The 23,642-nt window shown below is 37.5% G+C and overlaps 9 protein-coding genes across 9 annotated transcripts; 5 read left to right on the top strand and 4 right to left on the bottom strand.

Moving 5' to 3' along the window:
- Nucleotides 1-360: 360 nt before the first annotated feature.
- Nucleotides 361-2,513, bottom strand: B0P05DRAFT_522531 (beta-carotene). Its single transcript, XM_051575979.1, has 3 exons — nt 1,851-2,513; nt 941-1,789; nt 361-891 (listed from the first exon to the last, which is right to left on the bottom strand). Exons 1-3 carry the CDS (start codon nt 2,441-2,443, stop codon nt 585-587), a joined length of 1,749 nt encoding a protein of 582 aa, XP_051439334.1. The 5' UTR covers nt 2,444-2,513; the 3' UTR covers nt 361-584.
- Nucleotides 2,514-3,033: 520 nt separating this feature from the next.
- B0P05DRAFT_96237 (lycopene cyclase) lies at nt 3,034-5,038 on the top strand. Its single transcript, XM_051583911.1, has 2 exons — nt 3,034-3,503; nt 3,573-5,038. The coding sequence occupies exons 1-2, from the start codon at nt 3,105-3,107 to the stop codon at nt 4,989-4,991; spliced, it is 1,818 nt and encodes a 605-aa protein (XP_051439333.1). The 5' UTR covers nt 3,034-3,104; the 3' UTR covers nt 4,992-5,038.
- A 210-nt stretch (nt 5,039-5,248) lies between these two features.
- On the top strand, nt 5,249-6,235 carry B0P05DRAFT_582883 (uncharacterized protein; the record flags this gene model as incomplete). The annotated part of the gene is made up of 1 exon (XM_051582204.1): nt 5,249-6,235. The coding sequence occupies one exon, from the start codon at nt 5,249-5,251 to the stop codon at nt 6,233-6,235; it is 987 nt and encodes a 328-aa protein (XP_051439332.1).
- Nucleotides 6,236-6,517: 282 nt separating this feature from the next.
- On the top strand, nt 6,518-7,488 carry B0P05DRAFT_460937 (Alpha/Beta hydrolase protein; the record flags this gene model as incomplete). The annotated part of the gene is made up of 3 exons (XM_051574045.1): nt 6,518-6,733; nt 6,784-7,375; nt 7,430-7,488. The coding sequence occupies 3 exons, from the start codon at nt 6,518-6,520 to the stop codon at nt 7,486-7,488; spliced, it is 867 nt and encodes a 288-aa protein (XP_051439331.1).
- A 1,887-nt stretch (nt 7,489-9,375) lies between these two features.
- Nucleotides 9,376-10,425, top strand: B0P05DRAFT_461246 (putative zinc-type alcohol dehydrogenase-like protein; the record flags this gene model as incomplete). The annotated part of the gene is made up of 1 exon (XM_051574065.1): nt 9,376-10,425. The coding sequence occupies one exon, from the start codon at nt 9,376-9,378 to the stop codon at nt 10,423-10,425; it is 1,050 nt and encodes a 349-aa protein (XP_051439330.1).
- A 715-nt stretch (nt 10,426-11,140) lies between these two features.
- B0P05DRAFT_95948 (uncharacterized protein) lies at nt 11,141-13,090 on the top strand. Its single transcript, XM_051583910.1, has 6 exons — nt 11,141-11,468; nt 11,515-11,596; nt 11,648-11,721; nt 11,788-12,001; nt 12,072-12,352; nt 12,398-13,090. The coding sequence occupies exons 2-6, from the start codon at nt 11,528-11,530 to the stop codon at nt 13,005-13,007; spliced, it is 1,248 nt and encodes a 415-aa protein (XP_051439329.1). The 5' UTR covers nt 11,141-11,468; nt 11,515-11,527; the 3' UTR covers nt 13,008-13,090.
- Nucleotides 13,091-13,208: 118 nt separating this feature from the next.
- Nucleotides 13,209-13,695, bottom strand: B0P05DRAFT_461044 (uncharacterized protein; the record flags this gene model as incomplete). The annotated part of the gene is made up of 2 exons (XM_051574050.1): nt 13,209-13,498; nt 13,548-13,695. The coding sequence occupies 2 exons, from the start codon at nt 13,693-13,695 to the stop codon at nt 13,209-13,211; spliced, it is 438 nt and encodes a 145-aa protein (XP_051439328.1).
- A 280-nt stretch (nt 13,696-13,975) lies between these two features.
- On the bottom strand, nt 13,976-19,744 carry B0P05DRAFT_522513 (uncharacterized protein). The gene is made up of 10 exons (XM_051575978.1): nt 19,588-19,744; nt 19,483-19,530; nt 19,228-19,435; nt 18,739-19,172; nt 18,394-18,678; nt 18,142-18,339; nt 17,377-18,087; nt 14,364-17,315; nt 14,244-14,316; nt 13,976-14,185 (listed from the first exon to the last, which is right to left on the bottom strand). Exons 2-10 carry the CDS (start codon nt 19,522-19,524, stop codon nt 14,100-14,102), a joined length of 4,989 nt encoding a protein of 1,662 aa, XP_051439327.1. The 5' UTR covers nt 19,525-19,530; nt 19,588-19,744; the 3' UTR covers nt 13,976-14,099.
- A 64-nt stretch (nt 19,745-19,808) lies between these two features.
- B0P05DRAFT_522509 (acyl-CoA dehydrogenase/oxidase) lies at nt 19,809-21,384 on the bottom strand. The gene is made up of 7 exons (XM_051575977.1): nt 21,313-21,384; nt 21,174-21,268; nt 21,023-21,123; nt 20,899-20,974; nt 20,805-20,851; nt 20,513-20,754; nt 19,809-20,466 (listed from the first exon to the last, which is right to left on the bottom strand). Exons 1-7 carry the CDS (start codon nt 21,366-21,368, stop codon nt 19,836-19,838), a joined length of 1,248 nt encoding a protein of 415 aa, XP_051439326.1. The 5' UTR covers nt 21,369-21,384; the 3' UTR covers nt 19,809-19,835.
- Nucleotides 21,385-23,642: the final 2,258 nt, after the last annotated feature.

The raw sequence follows: 23,642 nt of genomic DNA, 5'->3' as shown, positions 1-23,642 counted from the left end.
AAAATCAACACATTGTAGCATAAAGCTCTTTGTTTAAACACAATGAAACTATGATTGAAGTCCACATATACTTCGAGTCGGACAACAGGGTACCGGACAAGCGTGCATTGACTACCAGCTTGCGTGATACAGCGGTAAAAAGGGAAATGGCTTATAAAAAGCAATATTGTCTAATTTTATATGAGAAATATTCAAGAGTGCTTAATCGCATCAAGCTTTTTATTCTCACCAGACTAAAAATACAAGTCGAATTCTATGAAGTCAAAAAAATGTAAAAATCAGTTGATAATCTTGTGTTTGTCACACAATGGACGTGCTAGAAACAAAAGAAAGACATTTTTAGATGTTTACCCATGTAACCCTATAATCACCAAAAAGTACTTTATAAAGTCACTTTTTTTGGACTAACAAGTGGTCATTTTCCACACAAATGCTCCCTATCTTTCTATGTGCCATAGAGTAAAAAGAAATTAAACTAACAAGACACACTTGACACTATAGAAGTTCTTAATGCTTTAGTAAACCTGATTTTAAATTCTGTCACACCTTCTAAATATATATGAAAGGATTCAAAACGTAATTTATTAAATTTGGATATCATTACTATTTTGTGCACGGAATGCATGAGGTAAAAGATGATTGATAAAGGAAGCGGGGGTTTTTGTCTCGCTTTGAGGGAAAAAGTAGAAAAAGATAAATGTGACAAAATAGCAAGCAAGAATGTAATAAATCCATTGTCTTTCCGTTTCCTTGGGTTGTTCAGGAGCATATTGTCTTTGCGTATCTTCAATCTTTCTAGGTAAAGACGTCTGACCAAAACGCTTACAGACTTGATCAGATGTAAGTTTACTACCAGCAAGAACAATAGGAACACCAGTACCAGGATGTGTACTACCATACATTGTTATGGCTGAATTCAATGAAGCTAAAAAAAACTTACCTAGCTCCTACAAAGAAAAGGTTGTCATAACGACCTGTTGAATCTAATGTACTAGGACGGAACCATAATACTTGAAACACGTCATGAGAAAGACCAAGAATAGAACCTCTCCAAAGATTGAATTTGCTCTGCCAAACGCTAGGATCATTCACTTCTTCATGCTCAATCAATTCACCAAAATTGTCCATACCAAGTCGACGTTCAATGACTTCCAAAACCATCTTACGTGCACGGGCAACCAATTCAGGATAATTCTCTTCAGCACCATTACCTGTCTTGCTTCTCATATGGCCAATAGGGACCAACACAATTACTGAATCCTTATTGGGTGGAGCAGCAGAAGGATCAATTCTTGAGGGCACATTGACATAAAAAGAGGCTTCAGAGGGCAAACCAAAGTCTTTGAAGATCTCATCAAAACTGTCCTTGTATGCTTCTGCCAAAAATATATTGTGGACGTCCAATTGCTTGACCTGCTTGGATAAAGACCAGTAAAAGGAGATGGAGGAAGAAGTAAGTTTCTTGGAGCTCAAGGTCTTGGTTGTCCAGCGACAAGGGGGCAAAAGATGGTGGTATGCATAAACAAGATCTGCATTACAGACGACTGCATCTGCCTCAATAACCTCTCCACTTTCCAAGGTGACACCGGTTACTCTCTTATCTTGATCAGCTGTGTTGATCTTGGCCACAGGTGAATTGTACTTGAATTCAGCACCATACTTGTTACTAGCAATAGATTCCAGCTTTTGAACCACCATATTGAAACCACCACGAGGATACCAAATACCTTCCGCAAATTCAGTGTATTGCAACAAACTATAAACTGCTGGAGCATCATAGGGGGACATGCTAACAATGACAATGAATATAAACACCCCTTTTAATTTTACCCCACACTGCACAAACTTACCCCATATACATTGTTTGAAAAGTGAATGCCATGCGCATTTTTTTAGTCTTAAAATACTTGCTTGCACGGTTATAGATCTTACCAAACAAATGGAGGCGGAAGATCTCAGGCACATATTGAAGACGAACCAAGTCCCAGATAGATTCAAAGTTACGCTTAATAGCAATAAATGTACCTTCTTCATAATGAATATGAGTTTCCTTCATGAAATCCAAGAAGCGACCAAAACCAAGAGGACCTTCGACGCGATCCAATTCGGTCTTCATGCGAGTCAAGTCAGAGGAGAGTTGAATAGAATCGCCATCATCAAAATGGACCTTATAGTTATTGTCGCATCGAAGTAATTCCAAATGGTCTTCAATGCGTTCATCCAGGTCTGCAAACGCGTCTTCAAAAAGCTTAGGCATCAAATAAAGTGAGGGACCTTGATCGAAGCGGTGTCCATTATGATGAATTAAAGAGCAACGACCACCGGAGAAATCGTTCTTTTCAACCACAGTAACTCGGAAACCTTGGCGGGCAAGACGGGCAGCAGTTGCAGTGCCACCTACACCAGCACCGATAACGACGATATGTTTCTTCTGTTCGGACATGACAAAGATGAAGAATGAAGAAGAAAAGTTAAGAAGAAGAGAAAAAAAAAGAAGAAAAATAAAAAATTATTATATATAGACTTCTGTCTGGATCGATGCGATATAAGCGCATGTTTGATATGTAAACACACAACTCATTTTCATGTCAAGGAGTTTTAACCCATAGAGTTCAGGAGGAGTCTTTTTTGGTTACAAGACAACAAGTATCCCTACATACAATGCAAGTCTAAATATGACACCAATTTCGTTGTTCTTTTGCCTTTAGCCTTTTTTTTTCTCTTGAAAGACATGGTGATGATCATTCAGGAGAATAAGAGGAGATTGCGTGTGCATACAAATCCGGCAAATGGCTAATTATAGGAATCCTTTGTGCAACTCCCACAATTTGATGTAATCTATGATTGCTTCTCAAATCTCGATGAAATTCCCCCTTTCTGATCTCCCCTTTGTCGGCAAGGAAATATTTTATCCTCGATTATGAACAAAGAAATGCTTGTACTTTTAGAAAATGATGGAATAATTTTTTTTAGATTGACCTGTCTTACTATAAAAAGTGTTTACATGTACATAATGCTTCTTTATTAGCATATTATATAAACAGTCCTTTTTGTTTTATTTCCTTTTTATTTTCTTTATCTTTTCCTTTTAATTTTTTTGCGTTATGCTTACATACTTAGAAGTTCATCTTTATTATACATTACCAGTCCTTGGTATCTTGTTTTGGTTGTTGAAACCATTTCATTCACAACAAGACAGTCTCAAATATAAATTCTTGTTGGTTATGGCCTTGACTACCGCGTCTATATGGGACAATTATATTGTCTATCATCGTGCCTGGTGGTACTGTCCCACTTGTGTTGTCGCTGTCATTGGATATGTACCTCTGGAAGAATACATGTTCTTTGTGGTTCAGACCTTATTGACTGTTGCCTTTACTAATTTCGTTATGCGTTGGCACTTGCATTGCTTTTTTATTAAGCCAAACACGTCTCTGAAACAAACCCTTATTGTACGCCTTATACCAGTTGCAGGTTTATTGACAATTACTTATCATGTTTGGGTACGCAAAATTTAATTTAATTATTGTTTATGTTGTAAAAAAAAATTTTGCTCATTTTTCTTTATTTAGCATTTAGCATTACCAAACAAGCCTTTGTTTTATGGCTCGTGTATACTTTGGTATGTTTGCCCTGTTTTAGCTTTGCTTTGGTTAGGCGCCGGTGAATATATTATGCGTCGGTTCTTGGCTGTGTTCATTTCTGTCGCATTGCCTAGCGTGTTTCTATGCTGGGTTGATGTCATTGCTATTAGTGCTGGCACTTGGCATATTTCACTCAAGACAAGTACTGGCAAGATGATCGTACCTAATTTGCCTATAGAAGAATGTCTGTTCTTTACCATGATCAATGTCGTCCTGGTTTTTGCTACATGTGCCATTGACCGCGCTCAAGCCATTTTGCATCTTTACAAAACTTCCAAGGGTACACAAGATATGACAGCAACAACACCTTTTTTACAGCAAGTCAAGGAATTAGCTTGGGCTTTCTGTATTCCTGATCAAATGTTGAACAATGAAATGTTTGAGGATCTTTCTGTCAGTTGGGATATTTTACGTAAAGCCTCTAAATCATTTTATACTGCTTCTGCTGTCTTCCCTGGTCATGTACGTCAAGACTTGGGTGTACTCTATGCTTTCTGTAGAGCTACTGACGATCTTTGTGACGATGAATCTAAATCTGTGCAAGAGAGAAAAGACCAGTTGAACTTAACTCGTCAGTTTATTCGAGAGCTGTTTAGCCAAAAGACCAATGCGCCCACTGTGATTGACTGGGACTTGTACCGTCACCAATTACCTGATGATTGCCTCTCAGCCTTTAAATCATTTACTCGTCTTCGTCATGTACTTGAAGTAGATGCTATTGAAGAGCTCTTGGATGGCTATAAATGGGATCTTGAGCGCCGCCCTGTCCTTACTGAAGAAGACCTTAAAGAGTACTCTGCTTGTGTGGCTAGTAGTGTTGGTGAAATGTGCACTCGTATTATTCTTTCCTATCACCCAAAGCAAACAAGAAATGATGCTTGGATTATCGATCGTGCGCGTGAGATGGGGCTTGTGCTCCAATATACAAATATTGCTCGAGATATTGTGACAGACAGTGAGACTTTGGGAAGATGTTATTTACCACATCAATGGCTTAGCCAACAAGAGCTAGATCGAATTCAGCAAGGACATGCTCGAGGCTTGGGTGATCAACGCCTAATGGGTCTATCTTTGAAATTGATTGGTAAAGCAGATGATATTATGTCAAGAGCCATCAAGGGAATTGACAAACTACCGTCAAACTGTCAAGGTGGTGTTCGTGCAGCATGTCAAGTCTATGCTGCTATTGGTTCTGTTCTGAAACAACACAAAGCTTATCCTACAAGAGCACACGTCAAAAGCAAAGAAAGAGCTAAAATTGCCTTATTAAGTGTTTATAATCTGCCTACTCAAGAATCAATACCATTGCGCCAGAAAAGAAAGATTAAGAGTTTTTTTGTTGAATAAAGAGTTATGATACCATTTTAGGTTTTTTTTTTCCAGTCACATGTAGGCAAATAATGTAACAATCGGATTCGAGAAGTACGAGAAGATACAGAAATGGCATTTAAGCTTATGATTGGATTCCGAATGATTCTTTCTCGAGTTTCTCTTTTTACCCTGGAACTGAAAAAAATATTTTCGTCTTTTTTGGATAATATTATAAAAAAGGGAATTTAGTAAAGACACCTTTTTTCCTTTTCTTTTTATCTTTTTATAACAAAATGAATAAGCATCGTCACCCAAACTTGCCTTCCATATCTACCTTATTAAAAGGACCACCTTCTCCTCCTCCGCCTATTATTGTCATAAATGAAGAACAAACGTCCTCTTGTTCGCCAAAAAGATATCAGCTTTCACCTATTTTATCACCTATTGACTCGTATACTTCATCACCCAACTCAAGCTCATTTCAATCACCTCTTTCGCCCCTTCCTTCACCCTCGCTACTCTCATTACCTACTCAAAATAGTTCACTCCCTCCACTTCAAGGTGATGATCCGCCTCGAAGACTAAGACATCCTTCAGTATCTTCTGTTGGCTCTATCTCAAGTATCACCTCACCCAAGCCATCTTCTTTTAATCTTCCTTTATGGACTAACATGTTAAGTCCAATATCCCAAGCGCAAAAACCCTATACACATACATCACCTCCATCTTACTGTTCTTCTCCACAACAACAAGACAAAGGTATGATGCTATCAGATCAATCAAGGTCTCCTTCTCCTATCATGGAGTCTTTGCCTCCTACTACACAAATCATCATGTCTGAATCTGGCCAACCTATCCTTAAACGAAGAAGAGGTCGTCCTCCAAGTTTAAGAGAACCTGCACTTGAAGGTGGCTGGACATTTTTGACACCTACTGTTTGGGACGTAAAGAACAATTTATCTGAAGAAGAAGACCAGGAAGACCAAGAAAACCTCTCATCAGATCCATTGCGCCAGCGACAGCAAGGTCAAACAAAAACCCCAAACAACACTGATTTGGTCATGAATGGATCTATGGCGGCCTTTACCAGTTCAAATATGGATATGGTGCTACAAATGCCACGTAAGAAAAGAGGCCGAAAGCCCAAAACACATATTGTAGGCAATTCATGTTTTGTCTGGAAAGACATTACTGCTTCAAAGAGAGCTTCCAAAGTAGCTAAACAACAAAAGCAACAACAACAAAAACCGAATCTCAGACGATTGGAACCAACAGTCTAAACTAAAGATTCTCGATTTTCCTTTATTGTAATTTATTTTACATGTACAGCAATTCTTTTTATGTGTATTTTTAGCTGAAAAAAAACTTTGTGTATAAAAATAATATATGCCTTAATAACCCACATTCTTTTTTCTTAATATATATTTATTTTCACCTCAAACCATCTCTTTTTGCCATTTATATTTTACTATTAAAGGTGCGCTTGTTTATTTTGGTGTGACCCCAGCCAAAAAAAAAACTTTTTTTCTCATTGTTGCTCTTTTTTTTTACTGTAAAAAGACATGTTGCGTTCTAGTCTTTGCTTCAAGCCTTTTGTTGCCCATCGAGGCTATAGTACAGTCACAAAGGCACTTAATTTGTCATTCGATAAACATTCAATAAAGTCCTCAGAAGAATCACCCCTTCTAATTTGTCATGGCTTATTCGGCTCCAAACAAAATTGGAGTTCACTTGCCAAAGCCATAAGCGCCCGTCTAAACCGAGACGTGTATACTCTTGTAAAGTAAATATGAACATATAAAGTATGAAATTAACGATAATTATGAAGGACCTTCGTAACCATGGTGACAGTCCTCACTCTGAAGAGCACACGTATGAAGCAATGACTTCAGACTTGGTCAACTTTGTTTCGCAACACAATCTAAAGAATCCTATCTTGCTCGGACATTCTATGGGCGGAAAAGCTGTCATGGCAACAGCCTTGCAACATCCTGACCTGGCTTCCAAATTAGTAGTAGTTGACATGCCACCTCTTGCATTAACACTCTCACGTAGTTTCGCGACCTATGTTGATGCCATGAGAGAGATTGAAGCTTCCAAACCATCTAAGCAAAGCGATGCAGACAAGATTCTAGCTAAATATGAATCCAATATAGGCGTGCGCATGTTTCTCTTGACTAATTTGAAGCGCACTCAAGATAATTCACTCCGTTTCCGTGTACCCTATGATATTTTGGGACGTTCTTTGAGCTCCATTGGGGCTTTTAATATTCCTGACCATCTTTCGTACGATAAGCCTACTTTGTTTATTGCTGGAGGAAAGAGTCCTTATCGCCCTCCTTTTGATAAACACTCTGAAAAGATAACAAATATGTTTCCTAACTCTCAATTAGAAGTTGTCGAAGGTGCTGGGCATTGGGGTAAGAATTTATATGAATCTAAAATTGTATATAAACTAATGTTTTTTAATTTAGTTCATGCTGAAAAACCAGATACTGTATTAGGTTTAATTACTTCTTTTATAAACAAGTAATTACCAAAAAGGGTTGATTTTTTAATGTTGTACGAGTGCACTCTAAAATAAATGTATCAAATTTTGACTAAACAATTTGTCACGATTACGGTAGATGGCAAACAGGATTACGACTTTATTGATATAGAAGACAACGTTCTAAACTACGTATAGGAGTTTCTTTAAAGGACTTGACTTGCGTAACTTGAAAAATCTCAGTTGAAAAAAATAAGCAGATCCAAACAACTTGTGTTTATCTCGTTGTTTGAATAGCAAGAGTAAACAAGACTTGACAATTTCTCTAAAAATAAACACACACGCATATCTTCTCATAAAATCACCAAAGTATATCACCACCAATAAAATATAACCAAAGAAAAAACCATCAAAAAAATAAACACCAACATGTCGAAAAGAGGGAGCAATAGGAAAAGAAACAGAGACAGTTTGAAAGAGTTGCTGACAGGAAAAAAAGAAAATATAAGGCTTGAAGACTTCCCCTCAGTGATTCCAATCTTCTCAACGCAAGTTTCCCAATAGATGAGAATCTAACAAAACTAAAGTCAGAGATTAATTCATACTTTGTGAAACTCCCTATTTCTCCATCGCAATGAAAGAAATAATAGAAAAAATGAGACAAGTTGGACGAATGAGATAGGAGGCATAACCAAGATCGGAGACTATAACCAGAAAGGAAATGAACCAGTCAGTATCATGAGAACCGTGTCAGCTGTTAGACATTTACATTCAGTCAAACCGAGCCAAGCCAAACCAAACTAAGTCAATAAATCATGTGCTTGCAAATTTCTTTTTCATTTGCTTCTGCCTATATAGAGGGCCTGCTTGAAGGAAGGAAGAGAGGGAATGCAATCAGTGCAAAACATGTGTTGTAACTTAGCAAAATTAAAACCAAAGTGCTATGGAAGGAGTAAACCAGTTTGCTTTTCTTGAATTTGACTTGCTGCGGCCAGCATAAATCACTGCTTTGTAAAAAAAAGAAAAAGGTGAAATCAGCAGAACACAAGCCGTGTTCTGCAGACAAACATGAATGTGTTTTGAATATACCGCTTAGTATCTTGTCGACTAAGGATGACACCTTGAATGGAGTATACGCATTATAATAGAGAAAAAAAATAATAATAAGAGAAAAGTACGAAAGAAACGAATATTTTATTGTCTCCCTCTTTTTATAAGGAGAAGGGAATTTATTTTTAAATCTAGCAGGTGATTAAATCAATGAACAAACGGAATTTGATGCATGATTACTCGATTAAGAACTGATATCCTCCCTAACAATCAACCAATCAGAGCAGGTACATGGTCTTTACACCTCTATGGAGCCTACTGATTGGCTATATTTTAGATTGAAGAGGTTTTTTCCATGATAAACAATTGGAAAACTGATGTCTTTACGAAGGATAATAAAATCAGAAATGTTTATCAATACATACTCGTGCAAAAGCTTTTGCGACCTAAAATTGAAATACAAATAGTGGAAAAAACAGCGTATATTTACCTCAGTGTTCGCAAAGGCAGTCATCTCTTAAAATGATTTGATTGATAGTAGTCACAAGTAAAAATTTGAAAGCATTCATTTTTGATCAAGGTTAAGTGTATGCAAGTTGATAAATTTCTGTAGAACTACAAACATATCAATAAAAACAGTATATTACATATTGATCGATAATGGCGTCTCTTAAAGGTTTCAGGTTTAATCAAGAGTCGTATGGTTCACTTCTACAAAACAATACTATTTAAACTTGAATTGCCAATAGAAATTTGATTACAAATAGAAATATACTATGCAACTCAGGCTCGGAAATAGTTTACCCGCCATAAGTTCATTTAAAAATGACATTTCATTATTACTTCCTTTTTTTTTTACTTTTCTTTGCTGTAATCCATAACATGTCTTCTTTTCCTGCCACTCAGATTGTTTATCGTATTAACGAATTCAAGGGTCGGCAAGGTCTCAAGCGATTTGAAGAACCATTGCCTAAGTTAGACAAAACTGAAGTACTTGTTAAGATCAAAGCTGTTTCTCTCAACTTTCGAGACTTGTTAATTCTCAATGATAATTACGGCTTTGGAGCCAATGACCTTGTCATTCCTTGCTCTGATGGCGCTGGTGAGATCGTAGCTGTAGGCGAAAATGTAAGCGATCTTCAAATCGGTGATCGTGTCACATCCAACTTTGGCATCAAGCATTTATATGGCATCCTTAAATTGACTGACGGTTGCTTGGGTGCTAATGTTGATGGCGTTCTTTGTCAATACAGAGCATTTCCTCAAGAAAGCGTTAACAAGTTACCACAAGATTCTCATTTAACTGACGAAGAAGCTGCTTCTTTGGTCTGCACTGGTGCAACTGCTTGGAACTCGCTTTATGGATCTAACAACCCTTTTATTGCTGGTCAATCTGTTTTGATGTTAGGTACAGGTGGTCTTTCCATTACTACTTTGATTTTGGCTAAGGCCGCTGGTGCTGTCACGATTATCACTTCTAGCTCTGATGAAAAACTCAAGTACGTTAAGGAAACATATGGAGTTGATTATACCATTAATTACAAGACTTATCCTGACTGGGAAAAGGAAGTATTAAAAATCACTCAGGGAGAAGGGGTTGACTTTATTCTTGAAACAGGCGGCAACGGTACTATTGTCAAATCTTTGACAGCTGCAAAGGCTGGCGGTCAAGTAAACATCATTGGTATGTTCACTCAGCCCGAAACAACCCCCGACCTTTTGCCTCTTATTCTGAGCAAGGCTCTTAATGTCAGAGGTATTATGGTCGGTTCCAAACAACAATTTGGGGAATTAGTCCGATTTGTTCATAGCAAGAAGCTTCGTATGCCTGTAGAAAAGGTCTTTGGTTTCTCTGAAGAAGAAGTGCAAGCCGCCTTTAGTAAACTTGAATCTCAAACACATATTGGAAAGACTGTCATTCGAGTTGATTGATTTATACAATAAATAAAAGGTGTTTGCTTCTTGAATGGAATTCAGGTACAGTTGGCATGGTAATGACAAGACCAAAATTCATATCTTCTTTTCCGAAATTTGTTTTTCCGCAAGATATGCAGAACTTTCTGGAAAGTGTCGATAAGTGCTAATGAAATTGGCATGACTATATCAAACAATAATGGCATACAAAATCATGACAACTATATGCTTGTGCTCAACAGGTAAGAGACAGAAAGAAAGAACGAAAGAAAGGGGAAGGGACAAAAATATTTTTTTTTCAAGAGAATCTATAAATATACTTGGTGGTGAGAAATTCAGTGTACTCGAAACTATCGCCTTTAGTTTCCGCTCAGGCCATGTCAATTCTTAGACACGACAAGTAAATGATGGCTTAATTACCAGTTTCGATTGTTTATCAGCTTCATGCACGCTTGCTGGATCAAACACATCTTAAGCCTCTTTAAATGGCTCCTTTGGCTGTAAGCTTTTTATGATGGAGCTCAAGTAATACTTGTGGAGTAAAAACCTTTATTCTCAATCCATGTTTGAGCTGGTACATTGATCAAAATAAGCAAGTTCGTGATATTTGTTACACGAAGGGAGCTATAATGATTGAACGCAAATGTTTGTGAATCACAAGTAAAGAAAAATTTGAATTTTATCTATGGTAAGTACTCTCTTGTGACAGAATAAACTAGACAGTAGATTGAACGGCGTGTTCTCTATGACTAAAATCATACATGACGAAGTTGTCGAAATTTCAAAAGCCGCCTCTGAGTACTTTCCTCTTTTTACTGTAAAGAGACGTTCGACCAAGTGCTGTTTGCTATTTGAGTGGTGCTTCGCCCTTTGAATATTTGTATATTAATAATTCCAGCTATTTTACACAACGTTCAAATGACGTGTCATTCAATATTATGAGACATCATCAGCATGAATTTATTATTTTTTCACCAAAAAAGATAAAGGTGCAGTTAATCAATTCTCTTCTTTTTTTTCTTTTTTTTTAATCTTTATTTTTTTCCTTAAAAAGAATTCGAGTAAGTACCATAACACAAGGTTGAACATGACTCTTATTCCTTCTAGAAACAAACAAAACATGTCTGCTGCTACTCCCACTGAAGAAAAGCAAATTATTACCCCTTCCACTGAGGAAGACTCACACAAGGTAAGTGCTTTTATTTGAGACGCATCAAGAGTTCTGATGACCTGTTGCCAGGTTTTTGTTGGCAATTTGAGCTATAGTACAACTAAGGATTCTTTGAAGGCCTTCTTTGAAAGTACTGGTAAAGTGTAAGTATCATTTTTCGAGAAAGTACGCGTTTTCTTCTGGTTTCTTACATAGCTTTTTCTTGTTAGTGTGGATGCTATTGTGGTGAAAAAATATAATCGACCCAAAGGCTTTGGTTTCGTCGCTTTTGCTACTTTAGCTGAAGCTGAAAAGGCTATCAAGGATCTCGACAAAAAGGAACTGGACGGACGCGAGATTAGCATCCAAATAGCCAAGCCTAGAAAGCCAAAATCCGAAACAACCGAAAAGAAAAAGAAGACTAGCAAAAAGTCTCGTAAGCCTGTAAGTATATTACGTCTTTATAAAAAGAGAGAAAAAAGGGGGTTGTCTGACAAGATTACCAAATTTGTAGTCTCAATCTAAAGAAGACAGTATAGAAGACATAAAAGAGGACAAGGAAGAAGCTAAGAAAGAAGTTAAGAAAGCAGACAAGAGGGAAGATAAAAAGACTCAAGAACCTGCTATCGATCCTGTTTCTTCTGTCGATGCTGTCAAAGAAGATGAATCCAAAGAACCTAAGCCAAAGACCACTGTCTTTGTTGCAAATCTTCCCCGTAACTTTAAGGTAAAGCAATTGACCGAATTATTCAAGGACTATGAGGTTGAGTCTGCTTTAGTTGCTATCAAAAGAAAGTAAGTTACAATTAGAGAAGAAAAAATAAGCTAACACGTAATTAGTGGTATTTCCAAACGTTATGGTTTTGTCGAACTAAAGACAGTCGAGGAAATGAAGCGAGTCTTGACAGAATTTATTGATGTTGAAGTAGAAGGTAGCCTTATCCATGTGTCCGCTGCTACTTCTGAAAAGAATGCTCCAAGAAAGAGAAAGAGCCCCAAGAAGCCCACTTCTTCAGCCTCTGCCTCAGAAACAGAACCCGAAGCAAAAAAGACATCTAAACCTAGCAAGAGATCCAACAGAAACAAAAAGTCCGCCAACAAAAAGAAGGTCAGCGAAGGACTCGAAGCTGCTCATGAAGCTCAAGATGCTGTCAAGGAATTAAAGAAGGAAGATGGCATTGAAGCTGCAAAAGAAGCTCAAGGCGCTGTTAAAGAATTGAAGAAGGAAGATGGTACCGAAGCTGCCAAGGAAGCTCAAAACGCTGTAAAGGAATTGAAGAAGGAAGATGGTATCGAAGCTGCCAAGGAAGCTCAAGGTGCCGTGAAAGAATTAAAGAAGGAAGATGGCGTTGAGGCCGCTAAGGAAGCAAAGGAAGCTGTTAAAGATTTAAAGAAAGAAGACGGTGCCAAGTCTGCTGCTGCTGCCAACAAGGGAACCAGCAAAGAATAGGCACACTTATTTTTGTAAGAAATTAACTAGAAAGCATAATAAACACACACACATGTATTACTATTATCCTTTTTTTTTCGCATGCTAGAAAAAAAAATGACATGTCAAAATTTGGAATCATACGATTTTATTTTCGCTTAAAATATGTTACAAGAAATGATTCGTTTGTGCTAACAAAAAAATAATAAGACTGGTATAGCGTTAGTTTTTTTCAAAAAAGCCTTTGCGTTTTCTTAGTCTTCTAATCTTTTTCCTTGATATCAAACTCTTTGCTGCTGTTCGTTCGTCGTACAATATATCTAGCTTCTCCTGCATTGCAGTCAAATAATCTGCAATTTCATCATGATTGTTGTTGTGATTTAAAAAGTATGAAGGATCGATTTCCACTGTAAGTGTGGTTGTTGAGCTTTTTTCTTCTTTGTTTGGTGAATCCAATCCTGGAGGTTCAAATGGTCGAAGAGTCATCATGTATTGTAAAAGGGCCTCTTTAGCTACATCAATATAAGCTATTTGCTCTCATACTAAACAATCATTACTTACAAGAAGAGTCGCTTTCTTCTTTTTTAATTTGACCGACCATATTACCGGCCAAGAATGGACGAGGCGTGGAAAGACCAAACAAAGGTCTATGTAAAGAATAAAAAGCACTGTGTGCTAATTCTGTAACTGGAATGTTTACAACTGGCATAAATGAGGGCACATTGGGAGGAATACGATTCTTTTTTCGTTCGTCTGATTTAGTTGAAGGTTCTTGTTGTAATTTCTTTTCTTTGCTATCATTATATGAAGAATAAAACTTTTTTGTGCTAATTATCTTATTAAATATTGTTTTGCTCTTCAATGATTTGAAGCTTGTACGGGCAATCATAATTTGTGAGATAAAAAAAAAAGGGAAGGAAAGAAAAGAAAAGAAAAAAAATTACGAATTAAATGGTCTTGGGTTTAGACGGCGGCGAACTAATACTAAATATGATGAAAAAAAAAGGAAATAACTTTATTACAAAATATGATATTTTTTAGCATATAGATTATTATAGATTTTCTTTTAGAAACCACCGAATTGGTTGTTGGGTGAGAAAGATGCGCCAGTCATCATGGGGATTGTTGAGGCATCATACCTCCAGGAGCTGTCAACATAAGGGGATGACCCATTCCACCACCAAGAGGGACAGCGGGAGCTAAATTAAAAGATAGTTAGAATTGTCGTTATCAGATCTTTTATGTATCACCACGAACCATTTTCATTAGTTGATTCTTGCTTTGCGACTTTCTCTTTAAGTTCATTTACTTCCTTGTCCAACACAGAAATCTATTTAAAGATATCAATACACGATTTGTAAGAATAAATCAATTTACTTTGGAGAAGTTGTCTTTCATAATATTAATCATGTAAGGCATAGCAAAGTCGTTCAGACCGTTTCTCCATGCTAATTCCATGACAAAATCGGGTCTCATCAAGTCGTAACATGTATAGAGCATGGCAGCGAAACATTCGCGCTTACCGACTTCAATAAAGTATTGTAAGAGTTCTTCAGCAACTTCACGGTCTTTGGATTCAGCAGCAGTTTCCATAGCATCTTTGAACAAACGATCTTCTTTGGAAAGAGCAATAGATTGTCTCCATCTTCTGTTGCGCTTGTAGAGATGTGCAGCAATACGACGGAATTCGAGTAATTCATGCTTTTCCAAACGCTTTGCAAGATCAACGGGATCAACATTATCATGGCGATCAAGGGAGTCACGCAATGCTTCATAATCTTCTTCTTCGATATAGAGTTCATTCAATGCTGTGTTAACGTCCTTGTTGTTGATGTCCTGAATGGAAATCAAGTATTGCTTGATCAAAGGAATATTATCAGACTTTTCAAATATTTGAACGACACGGCTATGCTTGATGCGAGGAACAAGAACAGAAAGCAAGTCATTCAACAACATGGGCTGTTCAGCAAGGTAGAACTTGAGTGCCTTGTAGTAGAGTTCAACATTGGACACCTTGACAATGATTTCCTTGAAAGCACCATGTTCAAATGAGTCAACAGAATGTTCCATCATAGCAGTGACAGCGTTATCGTATTCATCATAGTTTACATAAAGGAAAACCAATTCACGCCACAAATGAACTTCAGAACAAGCACGAATGACCTTGGGCATATTGATACGAGACACATAGAGTTTAAGGTGTTCCATCATATTGTCGGGGGCATATTTGGAGTAAAGAATAGCAAGTTCAGTGAACATGCCCATATGAGCTCTTTCAAGGTTCAATCCAGCTTCTAATAAACGGATAATTTCATCAAAGAAGCCATTCTTTTCATAGGTCTTGACAAGTTCGTCTAATTCTTCAGCGTGAACAACAATGTGAAGACCACAGATTTGAGCCAAACGGAATTCACGTTGAAGAATACATTCAGCATTAACTTCCTTCCAAACCTTGGTGGAATTGGCCTTACGGGCACAGTCAACAGCGCCTTGGTAGTCCTTCAAGTGAACCAAAGTTTGAGCCAAACTGGCGTGGTTGGAAATGCTGGTATACAAAATCTTGGCAGCTTCAAACATACCACTACGGAAACAACGGTCACCTACTTCTTGAATTTGAGCAATGTTAGGGCTGGCCAAGAAGTCTTCCAAATCAGCTAAACGATCAGTTTTTGCATAGGCAAACAACAATTCGGTTTCAATATAGGGTTCACGAGATTGCTTACGAGCCATTTGCAAGTAACGAACAAGGTCGTCGTACTTGTTGTCCATAGATGCACAACGAGTGACTTCCATGTAGTTGGACATATCACCAGCACGAATATAAGAATCAATAGCTTCCTTGACACGCATTTGATCCAATTGAGCCTTGGCAAGCTTACTCCACACTTCAGGCTTATCAGAGCGTTCAGCGAATTCATAAGCACGATCAAGATCGCCAATCTTTTCAATCAAGACATCAATAGCATTAGCATCAACGTTGTGTTTCTTGTAAATAGCAAAAGCTTCTTCAAACAAGTTTTCGCCAACACAGACGCCAGCAACATCAGCTGCATCAAAGTTATCAAGACGATTAAGATAGTCCATGACGCGAGAAGGATCAGCCTTAACAGCAGTAAAGATCAACAAGTTTTGCAAGGTCTTGTTGTCATTGAAAGCACTGCTTTCCAAGACAATCTTCTCTAAAAGTTCAATTAATTCATTGGGCAAATCGGCAGTCATGAAAGCCTTGACAGTGTTTGAAACATCATCAGGATCGGTACATTCAGGAAGAGCAGTAGCTACGATTTGATCAATCAATTCACGGCGGTGTTCATTAGTTTCGACAAGAACAGAGGCCCAAAGAGCGGGATCACGACGGTGAACGAGATAACGGGCCTGGTGCTTGAACATGGAGTTTTCAGTGGTGATATGGATCAATTCGTAATCACATTGACCCTTTTCGTAACAAATAAAGGCCAAGTAAGGATCTCTCTTTTCACAGTATTTACCAATGATGCGAGGATTGTAGAATTCGTTTTCCTTGAGGAAAGGCTCTGGGTTGTTGTTGGTGTCGATATAGATCTTAGCCAAAGCATTGTAGACTTCAGGATCTTGGCTACCAGCAGTAACACGCATATTCAACCAAGGCAAGAGAAGTTTCAAGCGGTTTCTTTGTTCAACTTCTTCACACAACTTATCAACAGGGAGTTCACCTTGAACAGAAAGAAGCAAGTTCTTGATAGTATTTTCATCACAACCAACATCTAAAAGACCACCAATGACTTCAGGAGTACGGGAGGGGTTGACCTTTTGAACATATGTTTCGATAAAGTTCTGCAAGTTGTTGTGATAGAGATAGAGAACAAGATCATGAACAAAGTTAAAACGGTCACAGACAATGATGAGAGGCAATTGATCACTCAACTTGGCTTCCTTTAAGAAGTTCTTGACCTTTTCAGGATCATAGTAGGTACTTTCACGACAGATGCGCTCTGCTTCACGCACATTGCCAGTACGACAGGCGGCTTGGATATATTTGAAGTGAACAAGTCCATCTTGACTGACATTAACAATAGAACCAAGATAGTAGTAAAGACCTTCATTGCTCTTGTAGGATTCAAAGAGATCAATCAAATTGTGAGGTTGAAGTTGTTCAGAATATTTGATGGCAACTTGAACAACAATCTGAAGGTTTTGACGAAGGTTATTGTTGAGCATTTCTTTCAAACAATCCAAGCTTTGGTCAACAGAAAGGTTACCAAAGTAATTGACGAGCCATTCAGCTTGCATCAAGTGAGTGTGAGGAATAATACGCTTAATATCATGAATGTCGGTATAGTGTTCAAGGGCCTAAAGAGCAATAGACTTGTTAGCTTCTTGTTTTGCCTTTATGTCTTTAAAATAAACTTACACGTTGGTACAAACCGGCTTTTTCACACAAGTTACCAATGACAACCTTATCATAATGGTTGAGCATGCCTGTACCCATAATAGCGTCTGCTACTTGAGGAGCATGCACCAAGTTCATCTCAAGAACACGGGTTTGAAGAGCAGCATCTTGTTCTCTATCACCCTTCAAGTAATCCAACAAATAAGTTGTAGCTTGAGGAATCATGTTTTGAGACTGGAAGACGTCAACCACCTTCTCAGGTTCAATCAAGGGACCATTTTCATCATTTGTAAGGGTCACGGCAAATTCAGCAGCCTTTTCGGGTTCAGTACGAGCAATGTTATAAAGCAAGGAGGCATAATCAGGAGTATAGCCAACAGTTTTAGCATAAGCCAAAATCTTGTCATATTGGCGGTTTTCAGCCATACACAAGACAACCTTGTTGGGCACTTCAGCACGCAAATAGACAGACAAGGCCAAAAGAGAATCGTATTGCTTGACAAAATCACCGAGTTCTTCACTGCATTGCAATTTATCTTCCTTCAACCACTTTTCTAAAAGAGGTTTACGGTTTTGAGTTAAAATGGGTTTAGCAAGTTCAAGTGATTCAAATTTGTTGAGAACACCCTTTTCAAGAAGTGTACCAAAGTATTGTAAAATAGGTGGAAGTGAATTGGGTTGAGCAGGAATTTGTCTGAATTTTTCGATGGTTTCTGTAGTACGGAGGATGCCCTACGTGGTACGATATACAGGTGAGCATGATAAATAGACATAAAATACACTTACTCTAGGAGAATTGGCAGCAACCTTGGCAGCTTCACCAAAGTTACCAGTAGCAAACAATTGGTTAAAACGAGCAAGATATAAATCATCAGCACCCGAAAGACCGCCACGGGAAGCCAATTTAAGAGCCAATTCAGTGTTGTTCAAGTTGTTGATGATGTAGGGAATAATGTTGTTTTCGTCAAGAGAGACAGAAAGAACCTAGATTAAGAGTCATATTAGCTTTAGTTATAGATCCAGCTATTTTGTACTTACTTGACCCTTTTTGTTGACACCAATAATACCTGAAGTAGGATCATATTCAGCTGTGACAAAGATAGTTTCACTGCTAATTCTGTTCATATAGATACAAGTACCAGATTCAAGATCATAAAGATGAATGAAACCCATCTTGGTGACCAAAAAAATAACACCATACTTATGACTGATTTGCATGGCTACGGGGAAATCAGTAGCAGCTTCGGGAGGGAAAAAGACTTCAACAGCCTTCTTTTGGAAAGGAGGGTTGCCATCAACATGGTCAACCTCGATGATTTGGAGCTAAAACCAAGTTAGTTTTAGCCTAACCTAGCCATTTTTTGTCTCTCTCTATCTCCTTACCTTGGCACTCATATTAGCTGTACGAACAGCAAATGTAAAGAGTTTAGTAGGGCTAGGAGCATCTTGAAGAGTAATTTCAGCAAAGGCAGCAGCATGACCTTCGATAGCTTGACTGACACCACGCTCTCTAGAATAGAGTTGCATGGAACCAGCAATACGACCTTCTTTAGCAGAAATACCAACCAGAACAAACCATTTTTCGTCAGAAGAAGCGCGCAAATTGATAATTTGACAACCGCTGAGAGTAGCATGTCGATCAAAGACCTTTTGAGGAGCGGATTCACCTTCAATAGACCAGCGATACACACACTGGTCTGTAACAAGACCAATTGTCTTAAGATCCAACCACTTCCAGAAAACAACATCTTCATTCATCATATGCGACTTGAGTTTTGTCTTTGTTTCAAGGTTGAATACTTGAAGTTGTCTTTGAGCTAATAACCAGTCAATGTTTATTGGTACACACACAAACACACACAAACATCATACCTTTAAGGGCCATAATCTTAGTTTTAGGATGCATAATGACAGAGTCAGCTGTGATAGGGCGACGAGTGATTTCGTTGTTGTTGGACAAGTCAATAATAACAACTTGGTTTTGGTTGTTCACTTGTTCCCTAACACAGATAAATCTGTCCGACTCCATAGTTAAGGTGTTGAAGCCAATACTGGCTGCGTTTACACCAAGGTTTTGTAGCTAGCAGACAGTTTTAGTTGACGCCATCTTGTGTTGTATAGCTTTACCTGTGCGTGTTCTTGAAATTTGATGGGAAGTTGTTCACTCATCTTGTTCTTTATTTTCGGGATAATAAGATGAGTCTTTTCGTGTATACAAAATAACTAGCTCACCTTGTTTTCTTCTTTATTGCCTTTTTATGCAAGTTTATGTTACAAATAGAGAAAAAAGAGAGTGGAAATTACAAGACAAAAAGAAAGAAAGAGAGAGAGAGAGAAAGGGAAGAGGACTTGAGAGCGAGTTTCAATATGATAAAAGTATACACAAGACGTCATCCCGCTTGCGGGAATTGTAATTCTCAGCACACAATGGTGTAACGCGCATACAAGTTCAATTAAGCCACATATCTACAGTCATCTATTTATTTATATTCATTGGAAACCAACTTTGCAATTGTTTGAAGTTGAATATTACTCGTGCCTTCATAAATAGCACCAATCTTTGCGTCTCTGTAGAACTTTTCTACACCCAGTTCACGGGTAAATCCAACACCACCACACCATTCAATTGCCTTACTGGCAGCGTGTTCAGCAACTTGAGAAGCATATAATTTAGCCATAGCAGCTTCCTTGACAAATGTTCTGCCTTCTTCTTTCATACGAGCAGCATTGTATGTCAAAAGACGAGCAGCTTCAATTTCAACAGCAATTTGAGCATATTGATGTTGCATGGCTTGGAAATCACCAATAAATTGACCAAATTGCTTACGTTGGAAAAGATAGGGTAAGGCAATGTCATAGGCACCTTGAGCGGTACCCACCATTTGAGCAGCAATACCAATACGACCTTCGTTTAAGATTTCGATGGCATATTTGTAACCTTTGCCAATTTCACCCAAAATGTTCTCTTTAGGGACACGAACCTCATCGAAATTGAGAACACAAGTAGAAGAAGCACGAATACCCAACTTGCTTTCTTTCTTTGCTACTTGAACACCCATTTCTTTTTCAACGATAAAGCAAGTAATGCCCTTGTAGCCCTTTGAAGGATCACTAGCAGATAATTGTTATTTATCAGAATAAAATAAGATACACTTACACATTAGCAAAGACCAAGAAAATATCTGCTTCACCAGAGTTAGTGATCCACATCTTGGAGCCACTGATAACATAGTGATCATCCTTTTCAATAGCGCGGGTTTGAAGAGCAAAAGCATCAGAACCAGAGCCTGATTCAGACAGACAGAAACAACCAACAGATTCAGTGGCTAACTTGGGCAAGAATCTTTTCTTCACATCCTCATTACCGTATTTACGAACAAGTGTACCAACCAATGTATTCTAAAAAGACGGCTTTAATTTTCGTCTTGATTTTTTTTTCCTTTCTTTACCTGGACATCACAAATAACACTGACAGAAGGATCCACTTTAGCGAGTTCTAAAACAACATGTATTTAGATAACTGTACAAAAATAGGAAAATTACCTTCAATAGCAATAATGGCAGAAGTAAAAGAGCAATTAGCACCATCATAATCAGCATCTGTTTCAATGCCCATAAGCTAAGGTAGAATGACTCAATATTTGGTCTGTAGAGCAGTGATACTTACACCTTGATCAAAAAGACCCTTCAAGATACTGGCATCTAACTTTTCAGTCTCGTCCATTTGTTGAACCTTTGGCTTAACCACTTCTTGAGCAAACTTGGCAACTATATACTGTATCAATACATGCTCATTTACTCAAAAGCTTTTTTTTTACCTGTATCCTTGAGCATTAACTCTTCTTCAGTGAAGGACTGAAGAGAAGTGGGAAGACCAACGGCGTTGCGGATAATAGCAGAGTGAGCAAAAGTTCTAAAGTGTGTCAGGATCAAGTATGAGCGCGTATAAAAGCCTACCTCTTAGGAAGAGAACGGGTAACTAGGCTGAATGAACGAGAGGCTGAGCGCAACATGGTAGATAAACAAGAGAGACGGGAAAAAGAAAAGAAGGGGAAAAAAGCTGTGCTTATTTTTATAGGCAATCAATTTCACATGCCTCATCGACATTGAGCAGCCGATAATCATTCTCCCCACAATTTATCTGAATAATGCGTTTTATATGTTTGATTCTCCGCACTCGCTTGTATCTTTCACTTTTCTCAAGATTTCTACAGAAGAAAAAGAAGTTTTTGAGTAGCTAGAGCACATTTTAGCAGTAAACGACCTTTATTGCAAAGTATTTACTCAATTTTTTTTATATATCATGATAAAACATGATTTGATTACGGATATTAAATTAAGCTCTCTTGCTTAGATAACTGAATTTCATTCGCTCAAATCTTCAAATTAATTCGCACACTAACAAAATACAGTGTAAAGGCAATGACAGATTTTAGGCTAAACTTTCAGCATATATTAGGATCTCGAATGAGATATTTGATAACCGCTTATCCTTTCCCAAGCTTTATTTTAATAAGTCCAGCATGAACATTGTTGCTCTTTTGTTCTGTGTCCTTCGCTTTTTTATATATACATAGTCTGCTTGTCTTTTTGTTTCAATGTTTTCTTTTGTGATTGTAGACGAGCAAAAAGAAAACATCCTTATGTTTGCATGCACATATATTATAATTCAAAGTGACATTCTGGTTCCACAAAACCATTGCCACGTACACTTTATTGAAGAAAAGATTCGTGTTAAATAAGCAAAAATCAAGTTCTAGAAATCAAACAGAGCATGAGATACATAAGTAATATTTATATTGTTACTTACATTAGATTATAAGAAAGAGCAGAGAATAGAAGGGAGATGAATTAGTAACAGATATGAGCCAGTATATGTAAAATACTTGCACGGATACGAGGAGGTAGTTGAATACCTCCCCTACTATCTTCCGATTACATTCATACTACTACACAATATGACCAACCAATACCAAGCTGTCATTGATGCCAAAGGCGGTCATACTCATTATTGATTTCTTTCGGTTTATATTATCTTGAAATAAACATCTCAACAAATCATCAACACAAAACTGAGTGCGTTTAAATATCATCTTGGCTCTTGGGTCATGATACCTTTGTTGCTAAGTTTGATTGACAAAAAACTGCGCTATTTTTTATTGGGGTAAGACATATACCAATTCATTAGACAAGCTATCGCGTATTTGGTCGCGTACATTATAAACAAATGCTCAAGAGCCTCAAAAATTATTTCCTACTGTTTTCATATTTATCATCACCTTTTTCTCTCGATTTTATATTTATTACATTTAAAACTTGTAACCTAGATACACTCATCTGTAATGATTGTTACTTTAAGCATTTGAAAGCTGTTTGGAACTGGGAAACACCCCTAAATAATTTTTTGGACAATAGTGCTCTGTTATAAACATAATTGGATCACATAGCAATTTCACTTGTCAAATGGTTTCAGTCTCAACGAAAATTCTCGTTGCCACACGATGTAGTATATCAATTCGATATAGACTAGTTTGAATTAAATTTGACGTGAAATGAACAAATTACGTTGAATACAAGAAATCAATTCTTATCTAAAATTACTTATTAATTTATCGAGGCACAGTCTTTAGCAAAAAATCCCTTCAATAGTCAACAGAACCAGGAATAGAATTTCTTCTTACTAAGGCATAAGAAAATAGAAGACGTGTTGTTACAATTTCTTAAACTTCCAAATTTAGTAAAAAAAAATGTACATAAAATTGGGTGCTCTCAAGAAGTGTTCTCAAATTCAAGTCTGGACGTCATGCTTTTTTTTAAGCAAGAAATGCACCTATGTTTTTAAAACCTCCTTAATAGAAAAAGAGCGAAAGTCCAGTTCAGCGGAACCCTTTAGATCTGAGGGTTTCGTAACGACTCATCTGGACTTGGACTTGAGAAATCCTCTTGAGAAATCCTCTAAAGCCATCTCTTTTTTCTTTTGGCTCAGTTATGCCTAAAAAAAGATACTATCGCTACTAAACACAGCATTTGTTACACTAGTACTTGTACATTTCTATTGATCATGTGTAAATTACTTCAAGTTTGTCTCAATTGCTGAGTTAAACTCATGATCCATGGAGAATCGTGATCTTTTAAGAGGTTAAACATTATATCATAAAACACAAAATGAAGCGAGGTTATCATCAACGATCACGATTCTTTCGAAATACTTCTTTTCAATCAATTTTTTTCTCCGTTCAAAGACTGCTCATATTTACCACAACCTTCTTAATCTTGCGCTTGCTTTT

This window comes from Gilbertella persicaria (assembly GCF_025201335.1).
Source record: "Gilbertella persicaria strain CBS 190.32 chromosome Unknown B0P05scaffold_2, whole genome shotgun sequence".
Classification (NCBI taxonomy): Eukaryota; Fungi; Mucoromycota; class Mucoromycetes; order Mucorales; family Choanephoraceae; genus Gilbertella; species Gilbertella persicaria.
Note: the sequence above shows the minus strand (reverse complement) of the source record. Positions and strands in the feature narration are given on the sequence as shown.